Below are 18,364 nucleotides of genomic sequence, written 5' to 3'. Positions count from 1 at the left end.
CAATTGGGCATTTATAAAAATTCATATATCGATTCAATATTTATGAAAAAAACTCGGATATCAATCACATTATTTTTTATTTTTTTTAACAAAAATCATTTAGAGGTGGGGAAGCTTTTCGGAGTCCCAATCCTTCTATAGCGTGGAGACTTACCCCCTAGAATTTCTAGCAAAGCCATAAATAAGGAGTATTATTCTCTTACAAATAGAGCAACAATAAACAAATAGTACTACTCCCTTACAACAAAAGACCCGAACATATGTACTAGAAAAATTATGACGAATCAAACAATAACACTAAAATTCAGATACTAAAATAATTTTTACTCCATATCTCATATTACAGGGGAATTTTGCATTTTTCCCTAAAAAACATGAACTTATGGAAAGGGGTAGTGAATTTTATTTTGAACATCTTTTCAACACAAAAGAGTTTTTAGAAGATAATTTGAAGAACTCAAATTCAGCTTTTTTTCTTTTATCACTCAAAATTTAGTGAAAAACGCAATCCAAAGGAAGTGCAAAGTTTTGGACTCCCAAAAGAAGCTGAAGAAGTGGGACAAAGTTTGACGAGTTCCATAGAACTCTGATTTCCAGCTCAGGTTATATAAATCCAATTTCAACTGTTTGTCTGTGATCACAGATTGACAAGAATGATGGGCCCAGAGACCAACAAATATCCACGAGGAAAACGGGATGATGAAGAAGAAGAAGAAGAAGAAGGCCGAGGAAGTGAAGGAATCCACCACCCCCTCTCCACCGCCGAGCAAATGCAAACCCTAACCCTTGACGAGGGCAATCCCTTGAACGGCGACGTCTCCACCTCCAAATCATATTCCAATTACCGCAGCGCCATGACCACTCTCTCCTCTTCAGCCACCGAACACCCCCTCATTCCGCCGCCGTCCATTGCCACCACTCCCACCGTCTCCGATCCCCTCCTCTTCCCCCCTCACACCCCATCTCCAGATTCTCCTTCCTATGCTGACGTCATCTACAGCCCCTTCCACGACAGTGTCCCGGAATCCAACGGCAATGGGGAGATCTCCAATGAAGTGACGATTTCGTCCCCCGGATCTCAGTCCTCCAGCTCGGAGTACTTGAAAATTAGCGTTTCGAATCCGCAGAAAGAGGTGGAGTCTTCCAATTCAATTGTACCGGGGGGCAACACTTATATTACTTATCTGATCACCACGAGTACAAATGCTTTGGATTATGGAGGGTCGGATTTTAGTGTGAGGAGGCGGTTTAAAGACGTTGTTACTCTGTCGGATCGATTGAGTGAAGTTTACAGAGGGGTTTTTATTCCACCTAGGCCGGACAAAAGTGTAGTGGAGAGTCAGGTAATGCAGAAGCAGGAATTTGTGGAGCAGAGGAGAGTGGAATTGGAGAAGTACTTAAGGAGGCTTGCAAGGCATCCTGTGATTAAGAAAAGCGATGAGTTGAGGGTGTTTTTAACAGTTCAGGGGAGAATGCCACTACCCACAAGCATTGATGTGGCATCAAGGATGCTTGATGGGGCGGTACGGCTACCAAAGCAGCTTTTGGGGGAGTCAAGGAGTGTGGTTGAGCCGCACGAAGTCCTGCACCCTGCTAAAGTGGGGAGGGATATGCTGAGGTTCTTTAAGGAGTTGAAGCAATCTGTTGTCAATGATTGGGGTAATTCGAGGCCTCCTGTGGAGGAGGATGATAAGGAGTTCTTGAAGAAGAAAGAGAAATTGTGGGAGCTTGAGCAGCATCTCACTAATGCATCGAAACAGGTTTCCAGACATACAATACTATGATCTTTTGTGGAAAAAAGTGTATGTGTCTCATGCATGTGGAGTATAAATATTTAGGCATCCCAGCATTTTGAGTCTGACGTTGTTGCTCTTAATTTCCTATAAAATTTCAGCATTGAGTGGGACATTCTAATCACCTTTCTCTGTATATTTGTATTGTGAACTGGTAGGCTGAATCTCTGGTGAAAGCACAGCAAGATATGGGGGAGACAATGGGAGAATTAGGGCTAGCTTTTATCAAGTTGACAAAGTTTGAGAATGAGCAGGCAGTGTTGAATACTCAAAGAGTAAGAGCTGCTGACATGAAAACTGTGGCTATGGCAGCTGTTAAAGCAAGCAGATTATACCGAGAATTAAATGCACAGACCGTGAAGCATTTTGTAAGTGCTGCATTCTTGTTGTGTCGTAACAAGTTTGTGCCTTTTGGGCAATCTTATATTCTAGGACGGAGAATGGCCAAATTGCTAGTTAATCCTAGGTCAGTGGTGAAGATGGAGAATTGGGACTTACAGCAGCACGTATGATTTGGTAGACGGAACTGGGGGTTCTAGGAGAAGCCTTTTTCCCCTTCTTTAATCCCATTTCTTGTTTGGTATTGAAGACTGCAATAATGGTTTATTCTCACTGGAATTGTGCAAACTCATTCCTCGGTATAATTATTACCGATGGAGGAATACTTGAGAATCCTAACTACAACAGAAAATTCTCTCTTGAAAAGTATAACATAAGAATATTATTTACGTACATAAACAATATTGATATAAAAGGGCATTTATATGCATACATACTTATATATAAAAAGACATATAATATACTCATAATACAAGATGCATATGCACACATATGTATTTGTAGTATGATAATATATCATAAACTATATTTTCACCAAGTGTTGTAGATATCCAAACACATCATATATTTCCATTTATATTCTAGTAGATAATATATATATATTAATACTTATATATCATACAGAATTTCTATATTTATATATTGTGCATAATTTGTATGAATAAATTGTATAATTATTAAAATGTTCAGATGTATGAGTGTGTGTATCTGAATTCAAAACTTGTGGATCTCAGTATTTATACGACATATAATAGATATAAGTGAGGGTATATGTTAAAATATTTTAATATTTGTTAGACATATTTGGCTTATATTATTTTAAAATAATAATTATGCTATTCAATAACATTTTATAGTTAAAGTAGTACAATGTAAGGTATAAAATTCATTAAATGTAAGCTTTATTCCGTATTTAAGTGAAGCAAACAGATAAAGGAAAAAGATTATTCCATTTTAGCTTCAGTTTCTATTCTATAGCCAAAGAATGAGATATCCAAGGTGGTTGAGCCAAGTGGTAAGTGGCTTGTGAACCCTAGAGGCGGACAAATGTTTGAAACCTACTGGAAAAACATCTTGGGGAGGGCTTCTCTTCGAACAATCGAGCTTAGGGGATAGGCTTCCCTGACTAACCTTTTTGTAACCAAAAATAAAAAGTTGGCATACAACGAAATGAGAAAGATTATTCCAAGTGGAGTTCTGATTTATGTATTCACTTTTCCTGAAATGATCAATTCTTGTGCCAAAATGCCATTAGCGTTCTAGATTTGTTTGCAGCAAAAGCATGTGTTGTTCGTCAAATGGCATTGCTGTGTTTTAACTCATTTTATATTGGTGTTAAGAGTAGTTGGTTCTTTTAATTTGTTATTATTCTTCTGATCAGTGACTTCTAGCAACAATCGCCCATCTGGGTGTTCCAGTCTTGTTTTGTTCCACCCAACAAACAAAGAAATTGAAAGAATTTGAGTGATATGTGGAGTGTGGAATAACTCAGCATTTGGATTTACTAATACAGCCATTGAATTTTCTGTCTTAGTCTGCCATAGATCTATCGCAATATAATTTTTTGAAGTCTAACTCTAGACTTTAACTTTGCTCTGTATGTTTGCAGGATACATTGCACGAGCATATGGGGCTGATGTTAGCTGTACATAATGCATTCTCTGATCGTTCTAGTGCTTTATTGACAGTGCAAACTCTTATATCTGAACTGTCTTCCTTGCATTCAAGAGCTGAAAAACTTGAAACTGCATCATCTAAAATTTTTGGTGGTGACAAGACAAGGATCCGCAAATTAGAGGACCTGAAAGATGCCATTAGGGTCACGGAGGATGCTAAAAGTTGTGCAATCAGAGAATATGAAAGGATTAAGGTATAGACTATCAGGCTGTGACTGATAGAGTTTAGACCATTCTCTCCATATTTCACTTTCTTGGAATATTTATAAGTATCTTCGGTTTTGGTTAAAGCACCATCCTTTTGAAGTGGGTGAACCAGATTTTCCAGTCTTCTGCTTAATTTTTCATTTAATTTTGTGCCTTGATTGATTTTGACCTAAGTTGCTCAACAAACCTCTGTGCACCTACATTGGCCTTTTGTATTTAATATATATGGCTACTGTGTTTCTCCTTTCATTGTTATGTAGCATTTATTTATCTAATTTTTCCAATAACAATCTCTTTATGGGAGAATCTTGATTGATTAATCTAAAACTAGAAGTCTTTAATCTTTTCATTGATCTCATTGAACCATAGTCTCTGTGGAAAAATCTTTATAGCTTCCATGCAACTTAATCCTCTAGTACTAGTTCCTAGATTTTATTTATTTGCTGGGCAATGTTTACTGTTATTTGGTTTCATTGCTATGAGATGCAGAAACTTTTTGGTTGTTACGAAAATGGAGTGATATTTTCTGACTGAATTTATCTTTTTGTTTGGAGCATGTTTGTTGTTTAGAAAGTGTTTGAGTTCATTTGTGGTTTGAACTTAGATTGCAGTTAGAAACTTGAGGTGCTTTCTGTTCTATGATCGATTGTTTTTTTGTAGATCTAGTAGTTGCTTAAACCAAGGCATGATATTTTTCTCCTCCCCCCTTTATGTCAATCTGATTTTTCATTTATATAAAAGGTGAGAATACTTCCAGATTAGTGATTCAGAATTCTGTGCTGGTATTTGATTGGATCCCTTTTGCAGATCTGCTTTCAGATCATTTCCTAAAGTGCTGTTGGGGTGCTTCATGATAATACTTGTCCTGTGGGCATGCATCCACATTTATTGAAAATAATGATTGTTAGACCAGCTACAGAAAATTCTGCTGCTTTAAATATAGAGTGAATGCTCTCTGAGAGAATTTCTATTTGTGCAAATTCCCAAGGTTAGGGACCACAAGGATCATTAGCCTAGGGTGCAGATTGACCTCTGTGGCTTTAAAAGTCTATATGCTCTAGTTTTCAGGACCTTGAGAACTACAAGGAACACCATCCTACCATGCGAAGTTCTCCTCTGACATAATGATGATAGCTGGTTTAAGTGATTGATTACAAAGTGAAATAATGAATTGCTAATTATTGCGTTTAGAAAATGGAGAAAACTATATTAGTGGTACTGAAAGTCATCCAGGAACATGGTTTGCATCTCTGTCTTCGTGGTTACCAATAAATAATTCTATTACAATTGAGTGTCTTCAGGTGCCTAATTATGTTTCTGATGTGGTAGTTTTGCTTGTTAAAGTTGATCATTCTGTATTATTGACCTTGTTTTGGTGCATCACCACAATAGTTCAGAATAATGGCTTGGATATGCCTGTAACACAAATATCTTTGTTAATGATGTTCTTTCAGCTCATTTACCAGGAGACAGATTGGCATGTGATTCGTCAGCCCAGTTATCCAGTGTCATTTTTTAATGTGTAGGCAAACTTAAATGATCGCTATTCAGCTGTATAATTTCTTTCTTTTTTCCGCCCTTTTTTCTCGCCTGAGTAGAGAGGTACAGGGGTCTGAAGGTGAAAGATAAAGATGCATTAAAAGATAATACCCACGTTCACTTCTATATTTCATGCTTAGGATATGGAATAGTAACAGGTCATCCAATGTTTTCTTACTTCAGTGTTCTTTGTGCTTGTCCTTTTTATGCTTAATGGGTTTAGTTTTATTGATGTGAAAAAGCTGATGATGTGATTGCAGGAAAATAATAGGATTGAAACCCAAAGGCTAGATGGAGAACGGCATGTGGACTTTGTTAACATGTTGAAAGGATTTGTCACCAGTCAGGTACATTTATGCCCTAACAAATAATAATTGATAAAGCAACTTCATATTCTGATTTTGAAATTGCTCCAGCTTCAATAATGTGTAAAATGCAAGAAATGTTCTTAATGCAATGACTTAAAAATAAGAAAACAAATCTAGTATTGAAGTATTCTGTTGATCAGTACGCAGTCGTGCATGTTTTCTTAGAACAGGAAAATTTCATGTGGGTTTCAGATCTGCATTTGAAGACTTCTGTTTGGGTTTCATGCATGGCCTGCTCGAACCAATGCTATATGTTAAATTATTAAGCATGACCTCTCTATACTGAGATGGCTCTTGTCACTTTCATTACAGGTTGCATATAGTGAGAGAATCGCAAACGAATGGGCTAAAGTGGCAGAGGAGACCAGCAAATACACCAAAGAAAGCAGCTCGTAGAAGTCAACTGTAAATTACCGCGATTTTGAACTCTTTTACTTCTGAGCTACCTTGTTTCACTATGTGAACTACTAGCAAAAAGGATCAATGGCTTATAATAAACACTATGCAGAAACGGTAGTCTTAATTCCAGTTCTTTATCAGTCATTGCTCTTATGGTTTTGTTAGGAGGTTTTCACACCTCACAGCTTTGATTCTAATGCTGTAACCTATTATAGAAACGATATGTAACACTTTTTTGAACTTTGGTCCGTCCGTGAAAAATAAGATAAATTTTCTACATTCCTAAGTGGTGAGACGTCGTATTATACAGAAAGGTCTTTGCAAGAAATTGCCATTACACAGCATACATGATACACCTTTTACCGTGTGAACTTGCAGAATGCCAATTGGCATTTCTAACAAGGTTTTCATTTCCAATTTCAATTTTTTTTCGTGGGCTACGTCAGCTGGGCATGGGCATAATTGGCATTTTGCACTGTCCAATCCAAGAGGGCTTAGTTAATAATTTTGATCTTTTATTATTTTTTAGTGATGAAAATGAATTGAAAAGGGTATTTTTGTGTTTTTAATGAATAAATTAAATTGATTTAAGCTAAATGTTATAAGCAATTCTCTGTAACTTTATTAATAAAATTGTAAATATTAAGCTATGTTCCAATTTTAATTGTTTTTTATTTTTGATTTTTATTTTGCAACACTCTTAATTTTTAATACTGCGTAACATAACCTTTTTTTACAACGTATTTTTGCCACAAAAATAAAAATCATTGTAACCACAACCACCCCTTAGTGTCAGAAGTGTTTCCAATCGTTATGATTATTTCAATTTCATTGCGTAGTGTAGTGTTTTTTTCACATTTTTATCCTTGAGCAAGGAACTACTAACCTTATATCCTTATTTCTGTTGAAAATAATGTTTTTTAACCTGCTCTACTTTTAACTGTTAATGTATATTTCATTCAGAAGTTATAAATTTCTCTCACAAACTTTTGTTATTTATCTATAAGATTGTAATATTAAACTTCTTTCTCAATCCATTTATTTTTTTAAATACTAAATCTTTTGTTACCATTAAATTTATAATTTCTTTTTACAACTTATTTCCAATACAAAAAAGTAAAAAAAAATGTGAAAACCTTAATGTTATTAATTGTTATGTACATTCCTGAAAAGGTCCAATCTAAGAAAATAAAAAAGGCCTAGGACATCCCGATTTTAAATATTTAATATACTTGCTCCAACAGTCCAAAAGGCTAAACAACCCAAAGAGGAGAATAGGAGCCCAAAGCACTCTCTGACTTGACCCATGATCATGACCAACAAGGATGATCGGCCTCAAAGGCCCATAAACCTGACAATTCCCTCTTTCAATGTGGTATACATTTGGCCCACTAGCCAACCGCCGCATCGGACCAAATTAGCCCTAGAAATACAATTTAATCAAGGAAGATCTCCTTGGTATCTAAGATTTCTTGACAACTAAGAGTTCCTTGTGTTTAAAACTCCCTGTAAGGGATCTTCCCGATGGAAGGATTCTCAAATTGGACACATCCAGTTGTTGATGAGGATGATCTGCTACTTATTTAACCACCTTCCCTTTCTCCCTGAAAGTCAAGTAAGAGGGGTTGTCTTTTTTACTCTTTAAGCACTCTTTCAAGCACTTATCAAGCATTCTCTTGCAAATTCCTATATCTATTTCAATTTAATCAAAATATCCCGATTCATCATTACCTTTATTTTACTTTCTTGTCTTATTATTTTTTGGAAAAATTGCATAACACACCCTTGTATTTTAGGAAAGTACTGCAAATCCCCCTTAGTTATATTTATAGGCAAAAAACCCCCCGCTTTATCTAAAATACAACAAAATATCCCCTCTCAATTAGAAACTATTGGAGAATGAGCCACACGCTCGGTTTGTTCGAGTGGTCCTTGTTTTTTGTTGCTTTTCAGATTATTCAGTTTGCCCCTTTTGTTTGAATATTAATAAAAATCACTAATGATATTATATATTATTAATTAAATTAAATAATTATTTAATTTAAATATATTTAATATTTATTTATGAAATATACTAAATAAATATAAAAATACCTAAAAATTGTATTAATTTTTTAAGGTTATATAAAATATTATATTAAAATTATTAATATATGTTTAAATTAAACATTTAAATTTATTTTATTATTTTTAAATTTTATTAAAGTAAATAATTTTACTTATTATTTTTTTTAATATTCTTCTTCTTCGTCGTTGACTAGTCGCCGACGTTGATGAAAATGAGCAAGCTTGGCCTCGTTGGAATCGTCTGGACGAGAGGAGTCAAACGGTGGTAATCTCAAGCCGTGATTTGTCCAGATGGCGGCGAATTGACGGCAAAAAGCTTCAACGGTCGTGCTCAGAGCCCAACCTCTACGCTTGATGAAAAAATCCGAATTGAAGGTATGTGAATGTTCACCTTGATGATAGGATTTGAACGGTATAAGCCACAACCTGAAATTCGTTCGGACGGGGGAGCAGTGGCAGCCCGAAACTTCATGGTATAAATGAGCTTAATATTTTTGGATCTCAGGAAAAACTTGATGAAAATGAGTAAGGTTGATTTTGTTCGAATCGTCAGGTCGAGACGAGTCTAGTGGTAGTGGTCGTGACCGGTTGATCCGGACGACGACGAATCGATGCCAAGAAGCTTTGACAGTTGTGCTTGGAGCTCACTCTCTCCGGTCAATGAAAATTCAGATTGATGGTATGGATATGTTCACCTTAAGAAGATGATTCGAATGATGTAAGCCAAGGCCGAAAATTCATTTGGACGACGCTGGAATTTTAGAGAGAAGATTCCGAAGAAATAGTTATATTATGTTATATACAGTGTATATATAAATAAAAAATATATTTAAATTGCTTAAGATTTAGACCGCTCATTTTTTACATTCAAATATCAATCGTTGTATAAGAAGGATTGACCATCAATTTAGCAAAAAATTAACGCCGTAAGTGTTTACCTAACGGAAGGAGAGAGTGTTCAATATTTTGGAAATAGGGGTTTTTTTCCTACTTTTTTAACACCATGAATTTTTAGCTAAATTTTGAAAATACATACATAATGGGATTCGTTTTTTGAGTGTTTTGTTGTGTTTTGTGGAAATAGAGAGAGAAAAACAAAGATAAATAAGTGTGTATTAGAGATAGTATGTATGTTTAGATTTGTTTTTGGAGATAATTTAAAATAAGTATTATATATTTAATGTAGTGTTTTGGGAGACAAAAATTACTATTCATTGTCAAATCATGTCGTTGGAGATAATTTAAAATAAGTATTATATGTTTAATGTTGTATTTTGGGAGACAAAAATTACTATTCATTGTCAAATCATGCTTTTTTATATATATATTTATATATATATGTGTGTATATATATGTATGTTTTTATGCTAAAACAGTTAAAAACACCTAAATAAGGTGTTTTTGAATGATGACAAACATTGGGTATGTTTTGATTTATCTCGGAAATAAGTTGAAAATGAAAACAAACATAGTGATAGGATTTCATGCAATTTACCCTTATTTTTTTTCAGGTTCCTTTTCTCTAGGTCCATAAAACACTTTGGCCCCGACCTCAAAAAATAGTTCAAATTTTGCACGTATCAAATTAAGTAAAAAATAATTGAATGAAATATAGGTAATTGCATATATATATATAATATTATATTGGCAGAAGCAAATACGTGGATATCTGTATCATCCACGTTTGATCATAAAATCACAACATATTTTTATGTACGTGTATGAATTTCAACAATTGGGCAATAATGTAATTCGTCAATCCAACTCAACCCAAAATGCATGAATTTGAATCCTGTTCCTATCTATCTATCCCCGGAAAACTTACCCCTGCGTACAAAAGATGCAGCATGATGTACTATCTCCAAATTACCCTTTCTGTCCCTGCCACAAACCAAATGGTACAACCACGACCGCCAAACCCCCGCCACACCCGATGTGAAAGGAAGAAGCCAATCAAACGTGAGAGACGACTGCTGGTGCGGCGGCGGGGGGAACAGAACCGACATTGATGATAGAGAACATGCCAGAACCGGCCAAATCCTGATCATCCAGAAATAAGTCCTCCGGATCCCTAAAGGCGCCGTGAAGACAAACTATCCCGATTCCAATCAGAACGGATGAGATCAGCAATGATGCGATGTCCGTCACGAAGACCACGAAAATCGTTAGCGCAATCAGGCTCCACATCGTCTCGAGATCGGAGAAGGTGCGGTTGAAGAGGACGAGGGGCTGATCGGCGGGGCGGAGGAGGTAAAGGACAAGCCAGGCGGCGATCAGCGAGACCAGCGCGAAGAGAGAGAGCGGGTGCGAGAGGAGGGAGGCGGCGAGTACCAATGCGAGAATGGAGAGGTAGTTGACGCGGAAATAGGTGAGGTTCTTGCGGGTGCGGGAGATGGCGACGGAGAGGGAGTCGGGTCGGGAGAATGCGGAGACATCGATGAGTTCGAACCATGGACGGCGGCGAGCGATCGTGCGGCGGAGGGCGTCGGAGAGGCGCGTGAGGTGCTCGGTGAGGGCGGGGGACGTTGAGAGGGACATGATCGGGATTAAATGAAAGTCAGGGGCGTTTTGGGGGTCGAGAGAGAGATTGACTTTCCGAGGAGTTGTAAGAGAGGGGATGAAGGTCATTTCTTTGACGTATATATAGTCTATTCCGTTTCTCTATGGTCCGTCGATGCTGATGAGTAGACGGTGGCGATTAAACCGGGGCGCGTGAGTTTGGGTACGCGGAGAGTGGAAGTGAAGCAAAGTGATCTGAGAGTACAAAGAAATTAAAATATACGAAGATGATTTGACACACTTTATTTAAATAAAAACCATTCTATCCGTCTTTATCTTTTATAAAATTAAAGTATTTTAATTAATATTATAATTATAAATACATCTCTTATTTAATAACAAAATTTTACATAAATATTTTTAAACTAAATGCATTAATATCTCTTTAAAGTATGTATTCATAATTTTCTAAAGAATAATAGGTATTTATATAATAAAACCTAACATCGGTGATGTTGATATAATTTATTTTTAAATCAATTATAATTTAAACCCTAATTCTTTTTCACATTTAAGTATATAATTATATATTGATACTATTTATGCTGTGGGAGATCACTACAAAAACTACAGTAAAACCTCTATAAATTAATAACCTTGGGACCATAAAATTTTATTAATTTAGAGAGATATTAATTTATCGATAAATTAATATTTTATTAATTAAAAGAGAGATTTTTTAAATTCAGCAAATTTAGTACATATGTATTGAAAATAAATGAATTCATATATGTTTCATTGATTATATTCATGCATCAATTAATTTTTTATAACTAATTAAATATATTAATGTATAATATCAATTCATTATTTACAATTAACTATAATATTCATAGACACATATATCAATTCATTGGAATAACTTAAATATACATGTTTACATTAATTCATTGCACTTAAATAACTATTATACCAAATTAAATATATTCATGCATGATGAATGAAACATATACTACATAAATCTCAATATGATAATAAAATAATTCATGACACCCAAATGTCTTCTCATCTAAAAGACATCACAAAATCATCCATGAATAATCAAATGCTTAAAGCATTACAGACTTCACATTTTAGTAAATTACCATAATATTTATAATTGTAATATTTATGAATTATTAATTTAGAGTTTTAATGGGACCCAATATTTATAAAGGAATTTTTCAAAAAAATATTATTTTATTATCTTATCGAATTTGATGATTTTTTACAAAGGCCCAAGTCGGGACCGGAAGATTTTATTATTTTATAGAGTTTATTAATTTATAGAGTATTAATTTATAGAGGTTTTACTGTACTTTGGTTCATAGAAAACGTCGGACTACAATATTTTCAAATATATTTATTTTTAAGTAATATGTCGGGACTACTTTGGTTACCAAAACATGTTATTTTTTTTATTGATTATTTATTTTACTTTATTTTATATTTTTAATAAAATATATTAAAAATTAGAGCATGAATATATATTACATGTGATCTGATTGCTAGTATATTTACAATGGATTATTTATTTTTTATTATTAAAAAAATTATATTAATATAATTTTTTATAATAGTATAATATTAATATGTCGAGTTGTAATTTCAACTAAAAAATAATTTTTTTCAGCAAAAATGCCCAAATTGCGTCTGCAAAATGCGACTTGGTGTCGTGATATTAAATCACGACTTGGTCTTTCTTTTATTTTTTTTAATTTTATTTAATTATTTTTTTATAATTAATTTTTAGCAATATATTAAAATTAAAAAAATCATAATATTAAAATTGGTACTAATTTAAAAAATTACAATTAAGTGTACAAATGTAATATTATATATTTTTTTGTACAATTGTAAAAATACAATGAAGTATACAATTTCAAATGTCAAAAATATCCACCCGTTCCACAATTGCATCTGTTGCGTTGACGCCAAGGTCTTCTTATTTCCTCACCCACATTTTGCACTGGCTCATTTTGCGCCTCATTTTCATCACCACCGAACCGACTAGATATTGTTGCAGAACTAGACTCCATATTGTCACGATATGCACTACACGATGGAAATAGAATTGGTGAAATATTGTATCCTTGTGCATATAGTTGATTAATACCAAGACCAATATCAAGATATACTTATCAAGAATAATTTTGTGCTTGGTTTGGCATATATGGAGTCGATTGAAACCAATCATCTTGAGCCGGTTGAGACATGTAATAATCTTGAGGCGGTTGAGGCACATAATAATTTTGAGGTGTATAAACTGTAGAAGGACCAACTATATCCACCCCAACATCATGACTTTCAACTGAACCAGTAGACATTCGGCTAGAATTTCTTCTTTGCCTGTGGGATGTTGTGGGAGCATCATCGGATGAAAAAGCAGTTTGTTGTGGCTGTTGTGTTATGACTTCCTTGATAATATGTAACCCGTGTTCGAATCTATCCACCAATTGACTATATCCTTCAATATTTATGGTCTAGATCGACATAAAGTTTCAAGGACATTCACCTTGTCTGCCTGAAAATTATAGAAAAGTAATGAGCCTTGTGTTTTAAAAAAAACTATCTAAAATAAAATATGTGAATATTATATAACAACGTACCACAACTTGCAACATAGGTGCTTATCTAGGTTGGTACCCGCTTTCCACACGTCTATCAGTAGATGACGACATGAAATTTCTTGTTATGTTGTAATACAATTTTCAATAACCTCGTTCTATTTCTCTTCTGTTGGAAATGGATGGCCTCTATACAATTGTGTCATATCGTCTTTGCCATTTAGTGATGTATTGTATGTGTTGCAGGTGCCAATTTGTGCCCGTGTCATTTTTACGAGAGATCTGATATAGGCTCATATCTCGGGTATCCGTCGCTTCTGGAATATTTTGCCTCATCCCGAATTGGCGAAAGATCCATTCGGGACGATGCATTTCAACTATTGCGTAGAATACCAATGGACATGATGACCTCCACAATTGGGGGTTCAAATCAGCAGCGTAAGCCATAATGACATCCGAGTCCATGTCATACGGCTGCCAGATGAACTGTAATAAATAAAAAGATATAAATTAATACGTTTTTAATTCACGGTATAAATATACGTATAATATTAAAAATAAGTTACGTGATCCGTCTGCTTCTCATCCAGTATATCTCTTATCACCCGAACAGTTCTCCGTACTGTTCAGGTGAACGTATGCGGATAATTTCAAGTAACACCATATGGTGCTGCTGGGAGCCAACAATTGTAGTCTATTTGGACTTAGCCTATAAATAGTCGCTCCGCACCAAGTCCAGGGCAAAGTGGAGTAATCCGTGACCATGCCCAAATCTGTACGAATAATACAAATATGTGTTAATAATTGTGTAAGAGTTATTAAGCAAAAAAGTTGTGTAAGAGTTATTAAGTAAATTTTACCTGCAACAATTGCAGCGCGCCACCAATTTCTGCTTTGCCTTTTGTGCTGGCATTGCATAATTCATGATATAAAAATGCCAGCACAACACTCCCCCAAGTATAGTTCCTGGCTATTTCTATATCCTCTAATTTTGAGAGATATAGTAATGATACCAGATTACTTGAGGAATCTGGGTATATCATTTCCCCCAATAGAAGCAATGCAATAGCATGGGCGTACTTGACGGTGATATCGTGGGAAGTGTTATAAGTGATATCGACGGCCGCTAAATGAGATATAATTGCTTGTGTTTGTAGTCTTGAGCCGTTGAACGCATTTGCATCCGAGCTAAAGCCTAAATAAGTAAGGCAATAATCCTACCGTTGTTGTATTGTGCGGTCGATATCAACTCCAGTCACTGGCTCGCCATCTATTGGGAGTGCCCATATTATTTGAATATCTTGTAGGGTAATTGTGGCTTCCCTTACACGAAAATAAAAAGTGTGCGTCTCCGATCGCCACCTCTACACTAATGCGGTAATGAGACCCTAATTTAATTGAAGACGCTCGCACCTGTAAACTCCATAAAATTCTATTTGGTGTAAGATTTTTTGTACAGGTACGGAAAGATTATTTTGTTGAAAATGAGTCCAGAAGGTACCATCCACACGCCGTGCTTGTAGTACGGCGTCTAGGTCACCTTCGGGAATATCGTTGGACCTATGTTGGGCTTGTTGAGATAATACAGTTCCATCACGAGGGCCGTACACAGAGCGTCTATCTATTTGTATGAAAAAATAATTTGTGTAACCCCACACGAAAATATTTATAAAAATTATCGGATGAAAAGTCGTACGTATGAAAGTAAAATCGAAAGCTTTGTCTTGAAAGTGTAGTGAAAAGTGATAGCCTCTTGCGCAGATTTTATAGAGGTTTGCCGCGGTTAAATTTTTTTAACACTGTAAAAAAAGTGATCAATGACCCATCATTGGCCGCGACTACCTTTAAGTAACGCTGCCCAGCCTTTGATTGAGGCTGGGCAATTAAAGGCTGCACTGGCCAGCCTTGTTGATTTAACAAGGCGAATGATGTGTCGTCTTATAATCAAATAAGGCTGACATATCGTTCAATTTTTTTTAAATTAAAAAGTTGGTGGTAGGTTTGATTGCGTGTATAAATAGCAGGGCTTATGTGCTTCAAACAGACAGACGCAACAACCCATTCACTCTTTGCCATCTCAAATACAGTCATGCATTATTTCTCTGTTTCTTGCTAACTATGTCTACTTAATCTTCTCGAATTGAAGTTTTTGTGTATTTTGGTGGTAAATTATGTAGCGATGGATAGTCACTTCTTGCATTGAAGTTTTTGTGTATTTTGAGAGTGCCCATATTATTTGGATATCTTGTAGGGTAATTGGCCGAATTGATGCCACCAGTGAGCTAGCTCTGAACGAACACCTAAGAGGAAAGAAACACAAGTCAAAGGAGGTTGCATTCAGAGCTCAAAATGTTGCAAAAAACTATAGCACCGGATTATTCCCAAAGAAAGCTACCAAGCCAATTTACATTTCACTCTTTGGTGTAGATGTGCCTGGTAGGAGTTTCCTCTCAAAAAGTTATGAATGATCATAACAATGGGAAGAAACGTATCCGACATGAATAATTGTACCTCATTGTACTTTTTACAGTTGTACAAAAAAATATACATTATTACATTTGTACACTTAATTATAATTTTTTAAATTAATAAAATTTTAATATTATGATTTTTTAGATTTTAATATGTTGTTAAAAATTAATTATGTATAATTAAATAATATTATATAATTAATTTATACAAAATTTAATTAAACGAAAAAGAAGGAAAAAATGGCCAAGTCGAGATTGAGAATCACGACTTGGTGTCATGATGTCGCGGTTACAAATTGCGACACCAAGCCGCGATTTCGTATTGCGACTTGGCCATTATTTTAATTTTTTTTTATTGTCAAATCACGATTCGATATATTAATATTAGTATAATAAATAAAATTATATTAATATAATTTTTTAATAATAAAAAAAATAAATAACTCTATTTGGAATATACGGACAATAAGTAAATTAATTTTTAAGTTTTATTTGAGGGATGAATGTTTTAATTTATGTACAAGAGCTGTTAAAAAATTTGAAGCACAAAATTTCAAACTCTATTTGATTGACAGTTAGTGGAGAATTTTATTCCAAATTATTTCTATTCAAACTAAATTAATTATATATTAAGTATATTAAATTAATGTATATAATTTTAGAAGAGAGATTAATTACAAAATAATTATAAAATACTTATCATACGATTGATACGATCGAACTAAATTTAATTTGAATAAGCTTCTTTTAGGAGCCATCTAAAATTGAATAAGATTTGCGGGGAAATTGCAAGCAACCCCCTTATGATATCGCAAATGAGCAAATTACCCCTTTATAAAAAAACAAATAGCGATTTACCTCCCTATATTTTTTAACATTCCTGTGTTTTTTAAGATGAAGCTATTTATCTCCCTATATAAGAAGGTAAATTACTTCATTTTAAAAAGTACAGAAAAGGGATAAATTGCTATATTTTTTTCATAGGGGGGTAATGTGCTCATTTTTAATATCATAGGGGTGAATTACTACCTACCCTAAGATTTGCATACAAGATTATGAAATATAATTTGAGTCAAAATATATTTGTGATTATACTTATGATATTCTATACAAGATATGTGGAACAAGTTAACAATCTTATCATCTTCATTAAAATATGAAAGAGATGATGAAAATAAGGATGAATATTAAGTAAACTTTCTTTCTCCATCACTCTCCAAGAACTATTTCTTTTTTTAAACTAAAGTTTGACTTTGTCTTGTTTTACTATTTGTTTTTCTCCAATCAAGAGAATGCTTATCCCCTAATCCTTGCATCACTACTTGCTTCCTTCAAACTCAGGTTCATCAATTTATAACTATTAATATAAGAAACAAAATGTACAGAAAAATGAAAGTGAGATTTTACACGATTTCGAGTGGTTTAGTACAGTTTATAATTTTAATACTTATAACAAAAATAAAACGTTAGAATATTAATATATATATATATATATATATATGCTACGCGATGATATTTTTTGTAGCCAAAATGAATGAAAAATCATTTGTACAGGAGCATGGAGTTAAGATATCATTCCTTGTGGAGAAGCTCAAGAATCTCAGTGTTATCTTGAAAAAGAGACATACATTGACATGATACTTTAGTCTCTTCCTTCTTCAACCAATCTATCGTGAATTCTAACATGAAAGGGCTTGAGAAGTCAATTCATAAGTTGATAAATATATTGGTCCAATACGAGAGAACGATTAAAAAAAAATCTGACCGTCAGTATTTGTTGGGGAGGCTTCAACCTCAAGAGCAAAAGGTATGGAAGCAGGACGTTAGAAGAGGAAGAAGATGAGACAGAGTTAGCCGTTGTAAGCACTTTGAGAGCTCTTATTACCCCGCTGGACGATGATAAAGGAAAGAGGAAGATGGTTTGGCAGTCAAGATTGGCAACTTAATTGTGTTTCTTGGTGTTTTAGGTGTTAAACATCTTGATTATTTAGAATCATATAAAGATGTTAAGGAATGCTAAAATGCGAAGGTTGGGTTGGAAAATAATGTTCTGCTGTGGGATAAACCACTACCTTGAAAGCAAAATTTCGGTACTACTACGCTGCAGATAGTGTAAACAATTCACTCCCCAAAGTTAACACAATTATAACTCACTAACACGTGCACTCGTGGTAGAGAGCTTAGAACAACAAACGTACGAACACTCAGAAAGGAAGAGAGAACAAAAATAGAAAGAGAGAGGAGAACTCTATTTTTTTGTGTGTACTGAATACAAAATTGAGCTATTTAGAGGAGAAGGAACATGACTCTTCATCAGCAAAATAAAAAATGGGTAAGTAAGGAGGATTTTTCTCAATCTCCATGACTTGGTCATCCTAAAGAGTTCAAGAATGAGAAGAT

At 34.4% G+C, this 18,364-nt stretch overlaps 2 protein-coding genes across 2 annotated transcripts; one reads left to right on the top strand and one right to left on the bottom strand.

Moving 5' to 3' along the window:
- Positions 1–512: 512 nt before the first annotated feature.
- Positions 513–6,600, top strand: LOC105163919 (sorting nexin 2B). The gene is made up of 5 exons (XM_011082451.3): positions 513–1,760; positions 1,952–2,161; positions 3,742–4,002; positions 5,815–5,901; positions 6,235–6,600. The coding sequence occupies exons 1-5, from the start codon at positions 654–656 to the stop codon at positions 6,316–6,318; spliced, it is 1,749 nt and encodes a 582-aa protein (XP_011080753.1). The 5' UTR covers positions 513–653; the 3' UTR covers positions 6,319–6,600.
- Positions 6,601–9,988: 3,388 nt separating this feature from the next.
- LOC105163920 (PRA1 family protein B3) lies at positions 9,989–11,014 on the bottom strand. The gene has a single exon (XM_011082452.3). The coding sequence runs from the start codon at positions 10,924–10,926 to the stop codon at positions 10,342–10,344; it is 585 nt and encodes a 194-aa protein (XP_011080754.1). The 5' UTR covers positions 10,927–11,014; the 3' UTR covers positions 9,989–10,341.
- Positions 11,015–18,364: the final 7,350 nt, after the last annotated feature.

This window comes from Sesamum indicum, linkage group LG6 (assembly GCF_026168435.1).
Source record: "Sesamum indicum cultivar Baizhima isolate 11 linkage group LG6, ASM2616843v1, whole genome shotgun sequence".
In the NCBI taxonomy this organism is placed as follows: Eukaryota; Viridiplantae; Streptophyta; class Magnoliopsida; order Lamiales; family Pedaliaceae; genus Sesamum; species Sesamum indicum.
Note: the sequence above shows the minus strand (reverse complement) of the source record. Positions and strands in the feature narration are given on the sequence as shown.